This window comes from Oncorhynchus gorbuscha, linkage group LG01 (genome assembly GCF_021184085.1).
Source record: "Oncorhynchus gorbuscha isolate QuinsamMale2020 ecotype Even-year linkage group LG01, OgorEven_v1.0, whole genome shotgun sequence".
NCBI classification, from domain to species: Eukaryota; Metazoa; Chordata; class Actinopteri; order Salmoniformes; family Salmonidae; genus Oncorhynchus; species Oncorhynchus gorbuscha.
The window spans coordinates 66,148,344-66,166,320 of NC_060173.1; the positions used below are offsets into that span (position 1 = coordinate 66,148,344).

Below are 17,977 nucleotides of genomic sequence, written 5' to 3' on the forward strand. Positions count from 1 at the left end.
GAGTCCAATGGCAGTGAGCTTTTACACCACTCCAGCCGACGATTGTCATTGTGCATGGTGTGCTTAGGGTTGTGTGTGGCTGCTTGGGCCTGGAAACCCATTTCATGGGTTTTCGTGAAGCTCCCGACTAACAGTTTTCGTGCTGAAGTTGCTCCCCGAGGCAGTTTGGAACTCGGAGGTGAGTGTTGCAACTGAGGACTGACGTTGTTGCTCCTAAATGTTTTGACTTCACAATAACAGTACTTAGAGTTGACCAGAGCAGCTCGAGCAGGGCAGAAATTTGACGGACTGAATTTTTGGAATGGTGGTATCGTATGACGGTGCCAAGTTGAAAGTCACTGAGCTCTTCAGTAAGGCCATTCTACTGACAACATCCACATACTTTTGTACATATAGTCTAGATGCAGAAAGTAAACAGCATAGTGAGTCATTTTCCGCAACAACTAAATGCGAGGACGCGAGAGGCTCAACTCCTCATCTGTTTTGGTGCCCTGGCTACCACACTGTGGATAGCATGAAGCTTAACTGTGCCCATGTGCAGATACTGTGTGTGTGACTGTGTGAAAGTGAAGTCTTACATTTTGCTCATCTCTATATCTGCGGTGCTGCTCGTAGCAACGTCTTTTCACTGATTCTACCTTTAACATTTCTGATTACTGCTACTGCTACTAATACAACTACTCAACCACTACCACTACTGTAAATTAGTCAAAGATATTACATGTAATGAATAGTAGATATAGTCAAGGCATCAAAGTACAACATGTGGTTGACTATCACCTATTAAAGGGATATCATATAAGGCAAGTTTTTCGAAAGTCTTGTTAGTTTATTCACAGTGGTTTGAAATTATTCAGTGTTCATATTTTAAATAAACTTTGAGGATGACATTTATGCAACATTGTCTAGTATAAAATGCCTTTGAGGGAAACAAAGACTATTTAGGCAATTGAATGAGACAGTACTTAAATCTGAGATAATGATTGAACTTCAGAGTAGTCTCTGAGATTACATGTATAAGCCCTATTGCCTGTGAAGATAGATGATAATATTCCATGTTTGTGTTTCTTCTTCCTCCATACAGGCCTACACAATTCAGGGACAATATGCCATCCCACACCCAGATGTGAGTTCCAAGTCTCTGCTGTTAAAAGTCTGCACATTTCTTAGACTTACACCTATGAATATGAATCAGTCATATTAATACAACATTGTTCTCAGTGTAAGCCTTCCGAAACCTCCAATCTCTGGTCTTGGCCTGTTAAAATTTTAAATTGAGGCACTTAAGGAAAAAGTTTTTGGTTCAGAGTGATTTTTTTCAGATTTAAAATCGCAAACACCCAACAGTCTCCACACCCAGGAAATTGCTTTTGACTAATGTCGTGCTCTTTTGCAGTACTTATGACAGTACAGTACTTAAATAGAACATGATAGAACTGGTTGTCTGGGTGTGGACACCTCCTAAATTCCACAAGGCCATACAAAGTCTCCAATGTTTTTTCGTGTGTTTTTAAAAAATGAACCCATCCACCACCGCCCATCTTCGGAGGACACACATCTTTTGTTTTTTTTACAACTTCTATGCTACATTTACATACATTTTACATATACATATTACATACATGGTACTTTTATATACAGCAATCACATGACAATAATATATTACTGAACATAAGCTCTTTAATCCCACCCCTCAGCCACTCTCTGACCATTCCACCTATCACCATAGACCACCCTTGTTTGGTTTCCATGAGCCATATATTTTTCAATTGTGCTGAGATGTTTTACATACATTTTAAACCTTTCTAATTCCATGGTATACATAGATTGTGAGCTAAAGTTGAAAACCTTTCTTACAAGTATTATAAAATTATTTATTGACTGACTATGGCTATCCAAATTGCCCAAAATTGTTATTTGTAAGGTTAATTTTAAGTGAATGTTGTGATTTTTAACCATTCCTGACCAGAAACATACATAAGGGCAATACCAGAATAAATTATCTAGTGATTCTGTCTCTTCTCAGGAAAATCTACAGAGCAGAGATTGTTGTATGCCCCATATACAGTGGCAAGAAAAAGTATGTGAACTTTGGAATTACCTGGATTTACCCATGAATTGGTCATCAAATTTGAGCTGATCTTCATTAAAGTCACAACAATAGACAAACATACTGTGCTTAACCTAACAACACACAAATTATTGTCTATATTGAATACATTGTTTAAAAATTCACAGTGTATGTTGGAAAAAGTATGTGAACCCCAAAAGCTAATTGGAGTCAGGAGTCAGCTAACCTGGAGTTCAATCAATGAGACAAGATTGGAGATGTTGGTTAGAGCTGAGTTGCCCTATAAAAAACACTCACAAAATTTGAGTTTGCTACTCACAAGAAGCATTGCCTGATGTGAACCATGCTTCGAGCAAAAGAGATCTCAGAAGACCTAAGATTAAAAATGGTTCACTTGCATAAAGCTGGAAAGGGTTACAAAAGTATCTCTAAAAGCCTTAATGTTCATCAGTCCACGGTAAGACAAACTGTCTATAAATGGAGAAAGTTCAGCACTGTTGCTACTCTCCTTAGGAGTGGCTGTCCTGCAAAGATGACTGCAAGAGCCCTGCAAGAGTGTCAGCTAAAGACTTACATAAATCTCTGGAACATACTAACATCTCAGTTGGCGAGTCTATGATACGTAAAACATTAAATAAGAATGGTGTTCATGGGAGGACACCACGGAAGAATCCACTACTGTCCAAAAAAACTTTGCTGCACATCTGAAGTTCGCAAAAGTGCACCTGGATGTTCCACAGCGCTACTGGCCAAATATTCTGTGGACAGATGGAACTACAGTTCAGTTGTTTGGAAGGAACACACAACACTATGTGTGGAGAAAAAAAGGCACAGCACACCAACATCAAAATCTCATCCCAACTGTATAGTATGGTGGAGGGAGCATCATGGTTTGGGGCTGCTTTGCTGCCTCGGGGCCTGGACAGCTTGCTATCATTGACAGAAAAATGAATTCCCAAGTTTATCAAGACATTTTGCAGGATGATGTCTGTCCGCCAATTGAAGCTCAACCGAAGTTGGGTGATGCAACAGGACAACGACCCTAAACACAGAAGTAAACCAACAACAGAATGGCTTCGACAAAATAAAATAGTGGCCCAGTAAGTCCTGACCTCAACCCGATCAAGATGCTGTGGCATGACCTCAAGAACGCAATTCACACCAGACATCCCAATAATATTGCTAAACTGAAGAATGGTCCAAAATCCTCCTGACCATTGTGCAGGTCTGATCTGCAACTACAGAAAACGTTTGGTTGAGGTTATTGCTGCCAAAGGAGGGTCAACCAGTTATTAACTCCAAGGGTTCACATACTTTTTCCAGACTGCACTGTGAATGTTTACACGGTGTGCAATAAAGACATGAGAATGTATGGTTTGTGTGTTATTAGTTTAAGCAGACTGTGTTTTGTCTATTGTTGTGACCTAGATGAAGTTCAGATCAAATTTTATGACCAATTTATGAAAATATCCAGTTTTTTCCAAAGGGTTCACATTTTCTTGAAACTGTATATACCATTACGTTGGTGGCAAAAAAATTGTACAGTAATTTAAATGGACAAACTTGTGTTGAATCAAGTGTTTTTTGTATCAGTTCATAAACCATCGGAAATCTCTTCTCATTTATTTTGCAACCTGTATGGCGCAGCTGTCAACATTTTTGTCCTCAAATGAAACTGTTTTTTCTATTTATGCCAATTATTTTCAGCCAATTTGTATCTTTAATATATGGCAGACAACAAACAAGTTCCCTAACTTCTACTTGGCTCCTCCGTTTATGTGGTAATGCTGCAATCAGTTGGTTATAAATTGGGATTGAGCAGACATTCACATATATTTTTGAAAGCTGCATATGTGACTTATCTCCAGCAATTCTTTTCTTTTTCTAATGTTATTAAGAAATATAATACCACTTTTATTGAAAATCAATAAAGAATGTTTTTTTTATTAATCAGTATATTTGAGTTTAACCCTAATATTTATTGTAATATTTTATATCTTTTTTTTGGAGGATAAATCATATTCTACATAGGGTCCATTAATAATTTAACTTCATCTGTCTCTGTCTCAAGAGCATCTCGAGAGCTATCGCGTGTCAGATCCTTTAATTCGGAGAAGGCAGTGATTGATTGCAGGGGAACCATTGGTTGACATTACAATCACTCAAATAGGGCCTTGACATCCTCCCCACCCTCGTTAAGCTACTCTTTAGAGGGTGAGGGATTCTCAAGCATCCATCTCACTCATTATTGATGGCAATGATAGACAGTGAGGGAAAATGGTAAATTGCTAAGGTTTATATGGGCCAAGTGTTGTTGGACTGACAAGCCAGGCCCATGAAGGTCGTATTGTTGGTCTTGGCAAGGTTGCCTATCTCTGGTTTACTGTAAGAAATGGTTTGAGTGGTCAATCTTGAGTTATACTGTATGTTACTAGATTATTAATTGTAAAGAATAAATACAGGATTTGTGAATTTCGGACTAATGTGTCATCCACGTTGTAAGATGAGCATATTGTTCCATCAGGGTTATGCACCATCGATTTTCCCCAAAGTTACCGGAATACAGTTTTGAATCAAGGAGTTGTTCAATGTTTTAGATGCAACAACAATAAATGACAAACTAGGATCTCACATAGATTTAAGTTACTAGCCAATTTCTGTCAGACCACGTTGTTCTGTGTTCTAAATTTAAGCCCCATGGCTAATCTTAAATAAAACCTTGAAACATTCTTTCCTTAGCTTGTATAATTGTATAAACTTAAGTCTAGCACACAAGGTTTGTGATTGCAATTGCAGTATTTACTGTATGTTAACCCTTAGACTCCAACTCTAGGTACAACAACAATGGAGACTACAACCATGTATTAAGGGTATATTTATTTAATCAGACAATTTCAGATGTGAGTCAGATTTTTTGATAAATGTTGCAAAAATTACTGGACCTTTTAACCAGAAAACTAACCAGATTGAAGTGTTCACACATACATTGCATCACAGATAAATTCATTAAATTATAATGTTAAGTAGTTAGTTCATGTCTTCATTATCAATGGAAAATATTATAATGCAACAAGTTGTCTGTGTTGATCTTTCCTGCGAAAAAGCTGCATCTCTGTTGATTATGCAATCCATCTGCTATTACAAACTGGATACAGCAGCAAATATAACACCCCAACTCAACCACATTGGGCTAAGTCCTTCTCAAGTTCTCTCTCTCTCTCTCTGTCTCTCTTTTGCTCTCTCATCTCCCACCACCATGTGTCATGCCTCCTCTCCTCACTGTTTCTCCTCACTGTTCTAGTTTTAAGTTCTTGATTTCTTGTCGGTGTGACCTTACAATAACCTCTTAGTTCTATTGTCGCTCCTACCCCCCTCAGCAGTTGACCAAGCTCCACCAGTTGGCTATGCAGCAAACCCCCTTTACCCCCCTCGGACAGACCACCCCTGCTTTCCCTGGTACGTACCCACAAGCCCTCTTTCAACACTTCCTTCTCTTTGTATCTGTAGACACTGTCATCTCTTTCTTCTTTTTCTTTCTTTCGTCCCTTTTCCCTATGTCTCTGGAGGTTGCTTTTCTCCTAAGCTAGGCTTTTTGTTTGGCCCTGCCTTCATTTGGTTGACATTTTGTCATGCATGAGGACTCTATTTTGAAATACCATCTGGCAACAACTATTTGCTACATCTCAGCTATGGTCTCTTTTGAGATTTAGTTAGTTCCCAGTTAATATGAAAAGGACAGACATGGACAGAGGACAACTCAAGTCTCCTGCATCTGCATTATATGGCTTGGACTTTAGTACTAAAATTATTGTCCTCATATAATGTAAAACTCAGGTATTTGTAAAAGACACAACCAAGGTCTCATGAATAAAGATGGCACCGTTTGATTCCTCTTTCCACCAGTGTCATCTACAAGGACTTGACGATTACCATTTTATTCAGGACAGGATTGATTGATTAAAACAACAACCAGCTTTTCAGGCCTTTCAAAGGGTCTTATTGACCCTACATTTCAGAGTTCCTGATTCCTAAATGCCTTTCAAATCAGATCCTGAGAATCACGAGGAGGAACACCATCAAAAACATCCAGCTGTCAATGTTCTTCGAATTTGAAAAAAGCAAGTCGGTTGCACTTTATTTGATGGTGAAATCACTATTTTGTACTTTTTTTCCAGAGCAGGCAATGCACCAAACAATAGGCCTACATAACCTCGTACTCTCTGTCACAAACACCTGACAAACTGTACATGACTGTACAGTGGGGTCCAAAATTATTGTAAATATTATTGTAATTGATTGAATTACACCCTTGATAAAGATGAGCAAAAAAGACTGTAAAAATAAAGAATATTTGTATGCTAAAAAATTTTTGGGAAATTATGGTATTTTATACTGTTACAATTACTCAGAGAAATAGGTTTTGTTTAATTAACAAGTGATATCTTTTTTCTCGAAAAAGTGGTCAAAATTATTGCCACCCCAGTTTTCAATACTTTTCAATACCTCACCTTGCAAGGATAATGGCACTGAGCCTTTTTCTAAAATGTTTTAAGAGATTGGAGAACACATTGGGACCATTCATCCCATACAGAATCCTTCCAGATCCTTGATATCCTTCATCTGCGCTTATGGACTGCCCTCTTCATTTCAAACCACAGGTTTTCAATGGTGTTCAAGTTCAGGGGACTGACCATTGGAAAATGTTGAATTTGTTGTCAATTAACAATTTCTTTGTGGATTATGTGTGCTTGGGGTTATTGTCTCCCTGGTAAATCCACTTGCTGCCAAGTTTCCTGGCAGAGGCAACCAGGTTTTTGGCTAAAATGTCCTGGTACTGGGTAAAGTTCAGGATGCTATTCACCTTAACATGGGTCCAAGGACAAGTGAAAGCAAAATAGCCCCATAACATCAAAGGTAGAGCACCATATTTTACAGTAGGTATGGGGTTCTTTTCTGCTTATGCATCCTTATTTCGACGCCAAACCCACCACTTGTGTGCGTGGCCAAAGAGCTCTATTTTCATGTCATCCAACAATTGTAAACACCTGAAGTTTGATAAACGGCATTGGCACTTAGACTGGAATCAGTGCTATGGTATAATGACATGAAAATTCAACTCTTCGGCCACACACATTGTTACAGGCTTTGGTTTTTCTCTCCATTTTAGCTTGTGTACCTAGTTCCTTAACACGTTCAGGGCCGATTTTACCATGTAAATCTTGGTGAGGCAACACGAAATAAGTGGGATGCATGCCAGCAAAGCCACTACACAACACAACACTAAAACATACATTAATTGGACTACAGCGGTGCCCACAAACTGTTAGGGCCTGTCATCAAAGTGTGACATTCTCTGGGTTTATGGTGCTTTCAAAACAACTGGGACCTCTGGAAAAAAAGCAAGGCAGCTGTCTATCATTGTCTCTGATTGAGAGCCATACTTAGGTAGCCTGTTTTCCCATTTTGAGTTGTGGGTGATTATTTCCTGGTTAGTGTTTGTTGCACCTGTCAGAACTGTTCGTTTATCGTTTTGTTGTTTTTGTTCGTGTATTCATCCTTAATTAAAAGCAGTATGGATACGTACCACGCCGCACTTTGGTCCTCCTCTCCTTCCACCAACGAAAATCGTTACAATACATTTGTGTTGACGTAAAACCACTTTCACAGGCAAGGCACTAAGTACCTATCCCTACACAAAGAATTATCCAGAGAAGTCACCACTCACTACAAAGCTTCAGTCTTTTTCTCCAGTGCCCAAAGACAGGGGTGGGTAAAAAACTGGTTCCTTGTATCCACAAATTTGTCATTACTGCCATGAGAAAGGCCACACTGTCCTAAGTTAAAACAGAAAATGAGAAAAAGCCGTTTCTTCTTGTGGGAGCCCTCGAGCCCATTACGTCTCTGGTTGGGACTGGTTTATCTCCTAAACAAGCATTTTGGTCAGACTTGAATGAACCCTTTGTTTCAGACGGGTTTGTGTCTCTGTAGAGTGGTGATACTGTTAAGCAGTCTTTAAAGATACTGCGGAACACTGGGTCAGCCTAGTCCTTCATTGTGGAGGGTTTTTTGCCTTTGAAACTTTTGCAACTGGTTACAATGTGTTAGTTCAAGGCGTGAAGGTGGGCTGCATGGTAGTTCCATGCAGTCCATCCATGTAGTGAACCATGACGGGTTATCAAATAAATACCCTACAGTCTTCCCAGCATGTGCTGTTACATGTGCCGTGACTAAGAAGATTGCTGAAAGGAAGTCTATTGTTGAGAAGGATGTTACCGATCCCACCATGTTTGTCCTGTCTGTGATATTTAGGTGTGGTCCTGACTTCGGTAATCCCGCCAGAGTTTGAAAAGTCCCAAAGGTGAGCGAGTTAAAAGGACATCTGAAAGAAGAGAGGGTCCCTACAGTTGACACTTCGATGTCTAGGAAGCAGCTGATTTCCAAACAGAGAAAGATGCTTCTCTCACCCCTCTTTCTGGTACAATACGTCCAGAAGAGGAATTTGATGAAGTTTGTGGGGTACTTTGACAGAGATGATGTTCTGATGAGGAAATGGCAGTCTCATGCCACTTCTGGGCAAGACAACTGACGGAGTTACAGTCCGACAAGAGATACTGAGGGACGCATAACTTCTTATGGCCTGGTCTGAAAAATGATGTTGTAGCTTAACTCAATCAAACTGTTCCGGTTGCATCTTTTCAGCCTATACATGCTTTTGACAAACCTTTCCGACAGGGTTCTGGTGGACTGTGTTGGTCCTGCTCATTCATCGAGAGCATGAGGAAAGCCAGATTCACCCGGTGCCTGTGGTATGGTTGAGTAACTCAGTGATAATGGCTTTTTGGTACACTTATCTACAGGGGATAAAGGCAACATTGCTGCACTACTTTTAGAATATCAAGGTTTATTCTCAGATGTGCTGACTCAAACAAATTTACTAGAGCATGATATTGACGTAAACAGCACGTCTATCAAGTGAATCCTGAAAAGAGAGAGAAACTCTGCAGCAAGATGTAGTTCATGCTTGCACAAGCATTGCACAACATGGAAACAGTCTGTTCAGTTTAAGAAACGCCACATTTGAATGTGTCATGCAAATCGCACAACAGTGTATCTCGGAAAGGGCCAAGGAAAAGTCAGACCGGTCTTCTCGCCAGGAATTGCATCGAACTTTGCCCAGGTTGTTGCTTCACCTGTTATGGCAACTGCTCGGCATCTGACCGTAAGGTGTACAGAGGGTAGTACATCACTGAGGCCAAGCTTCCTACCATCCAGGACCTATATACTAGGCGGGGTCAGAGGAAGGGCCAAAAAATTGTCAAAGACTCCAATCACCCAAGTCATAGACTGTTGTCACTGCTACTGCACAGCAAGCGGTACCAGAGCACCAAGTCTAGGACCAAAAGGCTTCTTAACAGCATCCACCCCCAAGCCATAAGATTGCTGAACAACTAATCAAATGGTCACCAGGACTATCCCTTTGTTTTTACTCTGCTGCTACTCTCTGTTTATTATCTATGCATTGTTACTTTACAAATTAGCTTGACTAAACTGTACATTGACTCGGTACCGGTATCCCCTGTATTTAGCCTCGTTATTGTTATGTAAATTATTGTGGTACTTTTTGATTGATTAGATTTTTATTTTATTTTTAAAAACTTTTTACTGCATTGTTGGTTAAGGGCTTGTAAGTAAGCATTTCACAGTAAGGTCTACCTACACCTGTTATATTCGGCACATGTCACAAATAACATTTGATTTGATTTCAGTGCCTTAGAAAGTAGTCACACCCCTTGAATGTTTCCACATTGTGTTGGTTACAGCCTCAATTCTTACAAATTAATAAAAAAATGAAAAGCTGAAATGTCTTTAGTCAATAAGTATTCAAACACTTTGTTATGGCAAACCTAAATAAGTTCAGGTGTAAACATGTGAATAATAACATAATAAGTTGCATGGACTCACTTTGTGTGTAAAAATAGTGTTTAATTACACTTTGGATGGTGTATCAATAAACCCAGTCACTACAAAGATATGGGCATCCTTCCTAATTCAGTTGCCGGAGAAGAAGAAAGCAGTTACAGAGTTTAATGGCTGTGAAATGAGAAAAATGAGGGTGGATCATCAACATTGTAGTTACTCCACAATACTAACCTAATTGACAGTGAAGAGCTGCCAGCCTGTACATAATAAAAACATTCCAAAATGTTGGCAAGGAATTAAAGTAATACTGCAGAAAATGTGGCAAAGCAATTTACTTTTTGTCCTGAATACGTTTTATGTTTGGGGGTAAATCCAATACAACACATTGCTGAGTAACACTCCATATTTTCCAGCATACTAGTGGCTGCACCATGTTATGGGTATACTTGTAATCGTTAAGGTCTGGGGAGTTTTTCAGGATAAAAAAGAAAGGGAATGGAGCTAAGCACATGCAAAACCCTAGAGGAAAACCTGGTTCAGTCTGCTTTCCACCAGACATGGCGAGATGAATTCACCTTCAGCAGAACAATGACCTAAACCACAACCCTAAATATAGACCAGTTTTGCTTACCATGGCGACATTGAATGTTCCTGTGTGGCCTAGTTACAGTTTTGACTTAAATCGGATTGAAAATCCATGGCAAGACTTAAATGGTTGTCTAGCAATGATCAACAACCAACTTGACAGAGCTTGAATAATTTTGTAAAGAACAATGTGTAAATATTGTATAATCCAGATGTGCACAGCCCTTAGAGACTTACCCAGAAATATTCACAGCTGTAATTGCTGAAAAAGGTGATTATAACATGTATTGGCTCCGGGCTGTGTACACTTCTTAATTTCAATACATTTTCAAACATTTACAAAAACATGTTTTCACTTTTTCATTATGTGGTATTGTATGTAGATGGTTTAGAAAAAAATGTAATCCTTTTTGAATTCTGTCTTTAACACAACAAAATGTGGAATAAATCAAGGGGTATGAATCGTTCTTGAAGTCACTGTATGTGTCGGCCTCTACCCGTCTAGCTACCCCTCTAGTGGTCTATACCGATCATAACCCCTCTCGTTTTCCTGCAAAGGACTAGTTCCACAAATTACCGGCTCCTTCACTGGAATCTGATATTGCAGAAGTTCCCCCTTGAAATTCAACATGTCTGCGGTAAGGACAACTTGATCTTTGGGCAGTCAATACGATTTTTGTGTTCTGTGTTTAGCCAGCAAATTGAACTTCCGCACATTTTAGATTTCCTGCACGTTTTCCATAGACATTTGTATTGTTTTGTTTGGGCTCTTAATTATAACAGAGAAATATTTAAAGGTGTCATTTTCCGTCTGTTTTCACAATCTTGCGCTTTACGCAGCTACTTTATTTTCTATATATACAAAAATAATAGGGATGTAAAAGCTAACTGGTAGTCTAGCTAACAAATAATACAATTGACTTCCCTTTTTTTAGCTAGCTAGTTCCAGACAGTTTTCTTGTCATGAATGAAGTAGGTAATAGTAACAATATTTTCTTGCAATATCGACAATTTAGATTTATGCATTGACAGTTTGGATTGGACACAGACCAACACTCTACCCTAACGTTGGGTCTGGTTTACCAAGAGACTGCCACTGACGACCCAATCAGCACCCATCTCATCGTCCATAATAACAGAAAGGGCAGGCAGGGGTGTTGAGGGTGTGCAACTTACATTTTTTGTTAAATAAATAACTTACCGCAAAGATTGGCCCACGTTTGCATATTTCCAGAAAACTTACGATTGGAGCTGTGGTTTTGCTATGCTGCATTTCTGAAACAGAAATAGCAGAGACATACAAGGATGAAACATTGCATGATTTGTAAATCATATATATATATTTTAATGATATCTATTGAAAAGATTAATTATTTGAGAAATACAGAAACATAAATGATCAGGTAATGATACAGATATGATACATTTCTGAAAACGTGGATTCGTTCATGCCTGAGTATAAAGGCTTAGATTTGGCAGCATGTTGACACCCTTTCCGGAGTTTGAATATTCAACAAATATGCATGCTCATCAGGTGCATGTCCTGAACGTATCTCAACCCAGATATCTCCCTGGACTCAAATGGCAGCAGGGAGATTTTGATTAAATGTATGTATAAACTGTCCCATTACGGAGAATACCCTAGCTCCGTATATGAAATTAAACTCCCTAGATTCGATGTTCGCGCCTCTGTGAAAATCGAATTAGCAAAATAAAAAAATCCCCATAAAAATCATTCTGTTTAAGCCACAGGTATGTTTTTTTGCATGTGCTGTGTCTCAATACACCACATCCACATATGTGGTGAAAGGCAGCAGAGCTGCAGCTGTGTTTGTCAGACCATGAGACATCCTGAAAAATCCGTCTTCTCATGATAACATCAGTAGTGTCTGAACGGTTTGGCCTACAAAACTACAGTATTATGACCCCACTATGGAAGGTGAGACTCTCACAAACACATACATGTCGGTTTGCTCCAGGATGCCCGCAAGCCTCACAAGACTCATCTGAAGGTAGCCTGGTACCAGTTTTTTTTTTAAGTATCGAAGTATACACTATGGAAGTAGTTTAGTTCCTGAAAAAGGAGGTTAAATATGTGTCAAATATTTTTGTTTTATTATTTCCTGATCTTTCTTATATCTCTCAGATATAGGACAGACACTTCAGAACAAGCTTCCTTTTTATTGTATTTTGTGACTATCTGTGGCTCCATGTATGAATGTGTTATTCAATGTGTTTCTATGGGCTACTGGCAGTAAGGCCAAATTCAATGTTTCATCAAATAATGTTTTCATATTTTTATGTATATCTAAAGAGGTCCTAAAATTCTAAATCAAATAGCTAAATTATCTTTGGTATGACCATCTTGGTATGACCCCCGGCTTAGACTAGGGGTTTTAAGGACATATGTATCTGGAGCACCTAATATCTAATAAAATGCCAGATATCCGGAAATATATAAATATATCCCCTAATATTCACAGTTTTTGCCCAGTGCTGTGGTTTGAATTGAAGCGAGCAGTCCATAAGCAGCAGGCAAAGGATAGCAAGGATCTGGAAAGATTATGTATGGAGGAATGGTCAAGATCCCTCCCAATGTGCTCTCTAATCTCATATAGCATTTTAGAAAAAGGCTTATCTTTGCAAGGTGAGGCATACAAAACAGGTGCCAATAATGTTGATCCTTGTCTTTTTGAGAGAAAAAATAACATTACTTGTTAAAGGCCCAGTGCAGCCAAAATGTGATTTCCTTGTTCCTCCAACAGGGTGATCAAATTAAGATCCTACGTCGAAATAACACTGATAATGCCCTTTCTGTGTAAGCTGATCTGATTATAATAGACTAATGAACATTCATCGTTCATTTGCATATACTGTATCCTCCTAGTTCTAGTGCTGGTCCCGCCCAAAAGCAAGAGAGACAGTGCAAAGATAGCCATACTGCAAAGTCTTCCATCCGAACAATCAATTTGTCTTTTTTGGCGTTAATTATTTTTTTTATAATCAAGTGTCAGAGAAGTTCAGTCTGAACCTCCACATCTGCACAGCACACATCATACTGCATTCCAAATCAGGGTGGGTACACATCTGGATTTTTCAGCAGCTCCATCTTTATGTCACATGGATCTTGAAACCAACAGCAGTAGCAACCATTCCTGAAGTAAGTGTTAGATAGTAATTTTTATTTAGTAAGTAAATCATATGCTATTCGTGGGTTGCATGCTTCTTCACAATATTGTGACTTAGAAAACAGATGACATTTTTAAAGGAGGCAAATCATTTGTATAATTTTTTTGTCATCACTGTGATGTTGCCAGTTTTACTTTAGATGGAGTATATCTTAAGCTAGCTACCTAGCTAAGATTGAGGAACAGGAGTCAGACCGGATTTTAGCTAGCTAAAGTTAGCCTTGCTAGCTAGTTTTAATACACTTTTCTAGCTATGGCTCTCTCTAAAGTAACTTTGACGACATGATAATGATGGCAGGGTTGTTTCCTACTTTACCAATGTCATTGTATTTCCAGGTCACTAAAGTGTCTAGATTGCTAGCTAGTAAAGTCTTTGAGCTAACTAATGCTCGTTAGATAGGCTTTTGACTGTTGTTTCAGCTGCAGTCAGTCAGTCACCCACAACAGACCAAAGTAGCCTACTTGATTTAGCTTCTGTCTTGTATTTTTATGTTAATGTTTTCCTTGACTATACAAAATAAATAGCTAAAATTGACAATTTGAAAAGTATTTGTCATTAGAGCTAAAAACAAACTGGCCTGCAAGACAGAATAAAGAGGGAGGTTATATTATTATTATTATTATTAGCTAGCTAGATATCTCATAAGGTTGATGTTTATTTGTGATGTGATTCCTAAAAAATAATAAGCCTTCTGGCTGTTGAATGCAAGAATGGATGTATAGATAGATCATATAATTTATGAATACTCGGGCAGGAGGTCAAGGTGGATTCGCTACAGGCATACATGATCATATTTCAGTTATGGATTATCAGATATTAAATTTTGTTACATGTTTTCTCCACTGTTCAAGTGAAAACCTTAAGATTATATAATTGAACTTTGTCACCTTGCAAACAGGTTGATAACTTGTGACACAATTGCCTTCCATTGATAGTCCCCTTTTTATGTGCTAAAGGGTCATCACTGAGGGAGGACCATGAGGTCATGGACTTCTTGGAAGAAGATGCTTTTGATGAGAAGCTACTTGATGAAGATGATGATGAAGAGTATGACACACACAAAGGACAGACAGATAAACATTGACTGGCAGAGAAGCAGCTGAACTGGTTCCCCCCAATCCTCCTAGGTTGTTGCTGTTGGAGGTGGCTGCTGTACATACCAAGCTGGTGGTGCAGGTCGTAAAAATGCTCTAGCCTGGTCCCAGATCTGTTTATGCTGTCGTGCTAACTTCTAATGCATGACAGTTGGCATGCCATGTTACCACAGCAGTTGGATATACATATAGCACAAACAGATCGAAGACCAAGCTAACATTTGGCTGAATGTCAGAACAGAAAGAGTGAAACTTAAATGTACTTGAGGACTACTCTAGAAATGGTTGTCTTTGTTACAGGAAAGATAGAAAGGGGAATATGATGTGGATTGCTTTTGTGGTATCCCAATGCGAGGGCAGGTAGTTGTGTATTATTTTATGGTTCTAATAGTGATGCAACTTGCACTTTGTTTCTAGGTTTGAATGAGACAATGTATTCCCCTAACCTTATTCTTTCAATAAAGTCATTGTTTTGTTAATATTATATTACTTGTGTATGTCGTTCCTTATCATATGTAAGACTTTGACTTTGCTTTGGTGCAAATGTGTGTTTAATTTACTATCTGGATAAGAAACAGATTATGGAAAATTCCATACATTTACCATACAAGTACCATTAGTCACAAACAGGTGTTCCTTATTTTGCATGAATCATAATCTAAATACATTTACTATGAGTTATACTTTGAAGAGCTTGAGTTGTAAAACAATAACTTGAAAATGCTTACATACCATGATTTTGACTTTCATTATAACATGGTTTACGATCTGTTTAGTATGTTATGCAAATAAATAAGAAAAATATATGAAGAATGACAACAACCTTTTATTGCAATCTATTGCGAACACAGATACATTCCAAAATGTGTAACTCAAGAGTATTTACTCATTAGACAAATTTAAATAGTATCATCAGAATGTCTATTTCGAATGATTAATTAGGCTTTGTGATGATATTGAAGATTATACCATGGGCCTCTGTGTCTCAGTTCTAACTATAACTTACTGTGTTTGACCTCTGAGACACAGAGGCCTAGAGTCTGCCCTGTAGATAATCATGGCTTTCTGCAATGAAGAGTAAAAGCCAGGATGGCCCACAATAGCAAACAGGCTGTTTTGGTCCTGCATCTTCTAGTGACCTATTGAAAAAAGTACAAGAATGATATAGCAAATGAAGAAGTGTGATCTGCATGCCTTTTATTTCAATAATAACGTAGCCTACACACCTGTGGAAGTTTGTCACTTTCAGGGTCCAACTCCAGCCCCAAATGGCAGGTTGAATACCATGAGCCTTTGTTACTAATTTTTTTTAAAAGGGGTAGCGGTGGGCTCTAGACAATTATATCAGCCAATCAGGGCTGTATATAAATACACTATCTATACAAAAGTGTGTGGACACCCCCTTCAAATGAGTGGATTTGGCTATTTTTGACCACAAAGCCATCTCCAAAGACAAACATTGGCAGTAGAATGGCCTAACTAAAGAGCTCAGTGACTTTCAACGTGGCACCGTCATAGGGGGCTACCTTTCCAACAAGTCAGTTCTTAAAATTTCTGCCCTACTAGAGTTGCTGCGGTCAACTGTAAGAGCTATTATTGTGAAGTGGAAACGTCTAGGAGCAACAACGGCTCAACCGCGAAGTGGTAGGCCAAAAAATATGACTGTTATGAACTCAGATACCTTCTGCACCTCGACCTGTTCTTTTGGCCTGTTGTTTCCGAAGTTTTATTTTGTTCATAAATGTTTGTGTCAAAACCTGCTGGTTTGGACTAGATGTTTACCAACTAGACAGCTAGCTAGGTTGCAATGGAGCCCCCTTCACCTGGAATAGCTTATGAACGTTTCCACCGCTGTAGAAGCTGTGGTTATTATGCTCAATATTGACAATACCAATGCGGAGGATTTCAGGATTCAGGAATGAGGTGGATATCCTTAGAAACCAAATTTCAATTCTGCGCGAACTTATGGGGAAAATGCAAATTTCTCATTCTCAACTCCTGTGGCTATACACCGCTCTGGTTTGATAGATGTATCCCCGCCTTGTCATCTGTCCCAATTCAAATGGCCTATGCTACCAGGAACTTGCCTGCCAAGGATGACGTCTCCATATGCTTCTCCTCAATATTGTAGTGGAATAGACTTTGAACAGCAAGAGGATTGTTCCAAACAGCGCTGGTGCCATGTCACAAGTTGTGAAAACCAAAGGCAGCGGCATGTTAAATGGACTAGAGTGTCTGCGAGAGGTCTGGAGCAGATCGACATGAAGAATAGCTTTGCCGCCCTGGTGCCTGATCACCTGCTCCTTCATCGCTGGGACTGCCTGTGTCTGCAACAGCTGTGCTGATTCCAACTACACTGACTCCAATAGAGGCTTCGTCATCGAGTTCGGCTCCTTTCCCTCTCTCTGGATCTGACAGGGCTCTGCATGCTGTGGAAGGTCTGGACCTATCGCCAGGAGCTGCGAGTGTATGCTATTCTGCTTCTCGTGGGCCCGTGAAATGTTCCAAGAGTTGTGTGAGGGATAGGAGTGGGTGGATTTCTCCATCCCCTTCTCCGGTCAATGTATTGGGCAGTTCAATGGTGAGAACTGTCTTAGTCCCTGGAGCAAAAACATTATGCTATCCAGGAGCAAGAGTACATCAATAAACACTTCCCAAACATGTTAAACCTGCATCGGGAAATTGAGTCTATCATAGTTCATGTGGGATTCAATGACATTATAAAGGGCAGCTCAGAACAGCTGAAGATGGATTTTAAAGAACTGACTGGGTCTCTGCATGACACCAACAAACACCCCATAATATCTGGCCCTGTGCCTTCCCTAAATCAGGGCATTGAATGTTTCAGCAGACTTGTAGCCCTCCATAACTGTCTACTTGACAATTGCAGCTCTGTGGGTGTAACATTAATAACAATTTTGATATCTTCTGGAAAAAAAGCTTGTTTTATAAGGAGGATGGGATCCACCAAAATCATTTTAGTTCCTGGATCCTTTCACAGGATTATAAGGCTGCGATGAGACAATGTCTTATCAATGACCCAAGCCCAGCTCAGTTAATCCCTACCATTGTGTCGCTAAATTGTCATAATGCTTCAGCAAATATAAATTATCCCAGG

At 39.2% G+C, this 17,977-nt stretch overlaps 1 protein-coding gene across 7 annotated transcripts in view; it reads left to right on the plus strand.

The window, feature by feature from the left end:
- The window catches only part of pcbp3 (poly(rC) binding protein 3), a 177,050-nt gene that overhangs the window by 132,605 nt on the left and 26,468 nt on the right, over positions 1-17,977 (plus strand). For 4 of the 7 annotated variants that reach the window (XM_046358367.1, XM_046358357.1, XM_046358375.1 and 1 more), the window contains 2 exons: positions 1,085-1,126; positions 5,449-5,527. In XM_046358367.1, coding sequence (XP_046214323.1) covers positions 1,085-1,126; positions 5,449-5,527 — 121 coding nt within the window. Of the gene's footprint in view, positions 1-1,084; positions 1,127-5,448; positions 5,528-14,721; positions 15,344-17,977 lie in introns of those variants that run through there. The other 3 variants (XM_046358403.1, XM_046358402.1, XM_046358385.1) reach the window with 3 other exon arrangements.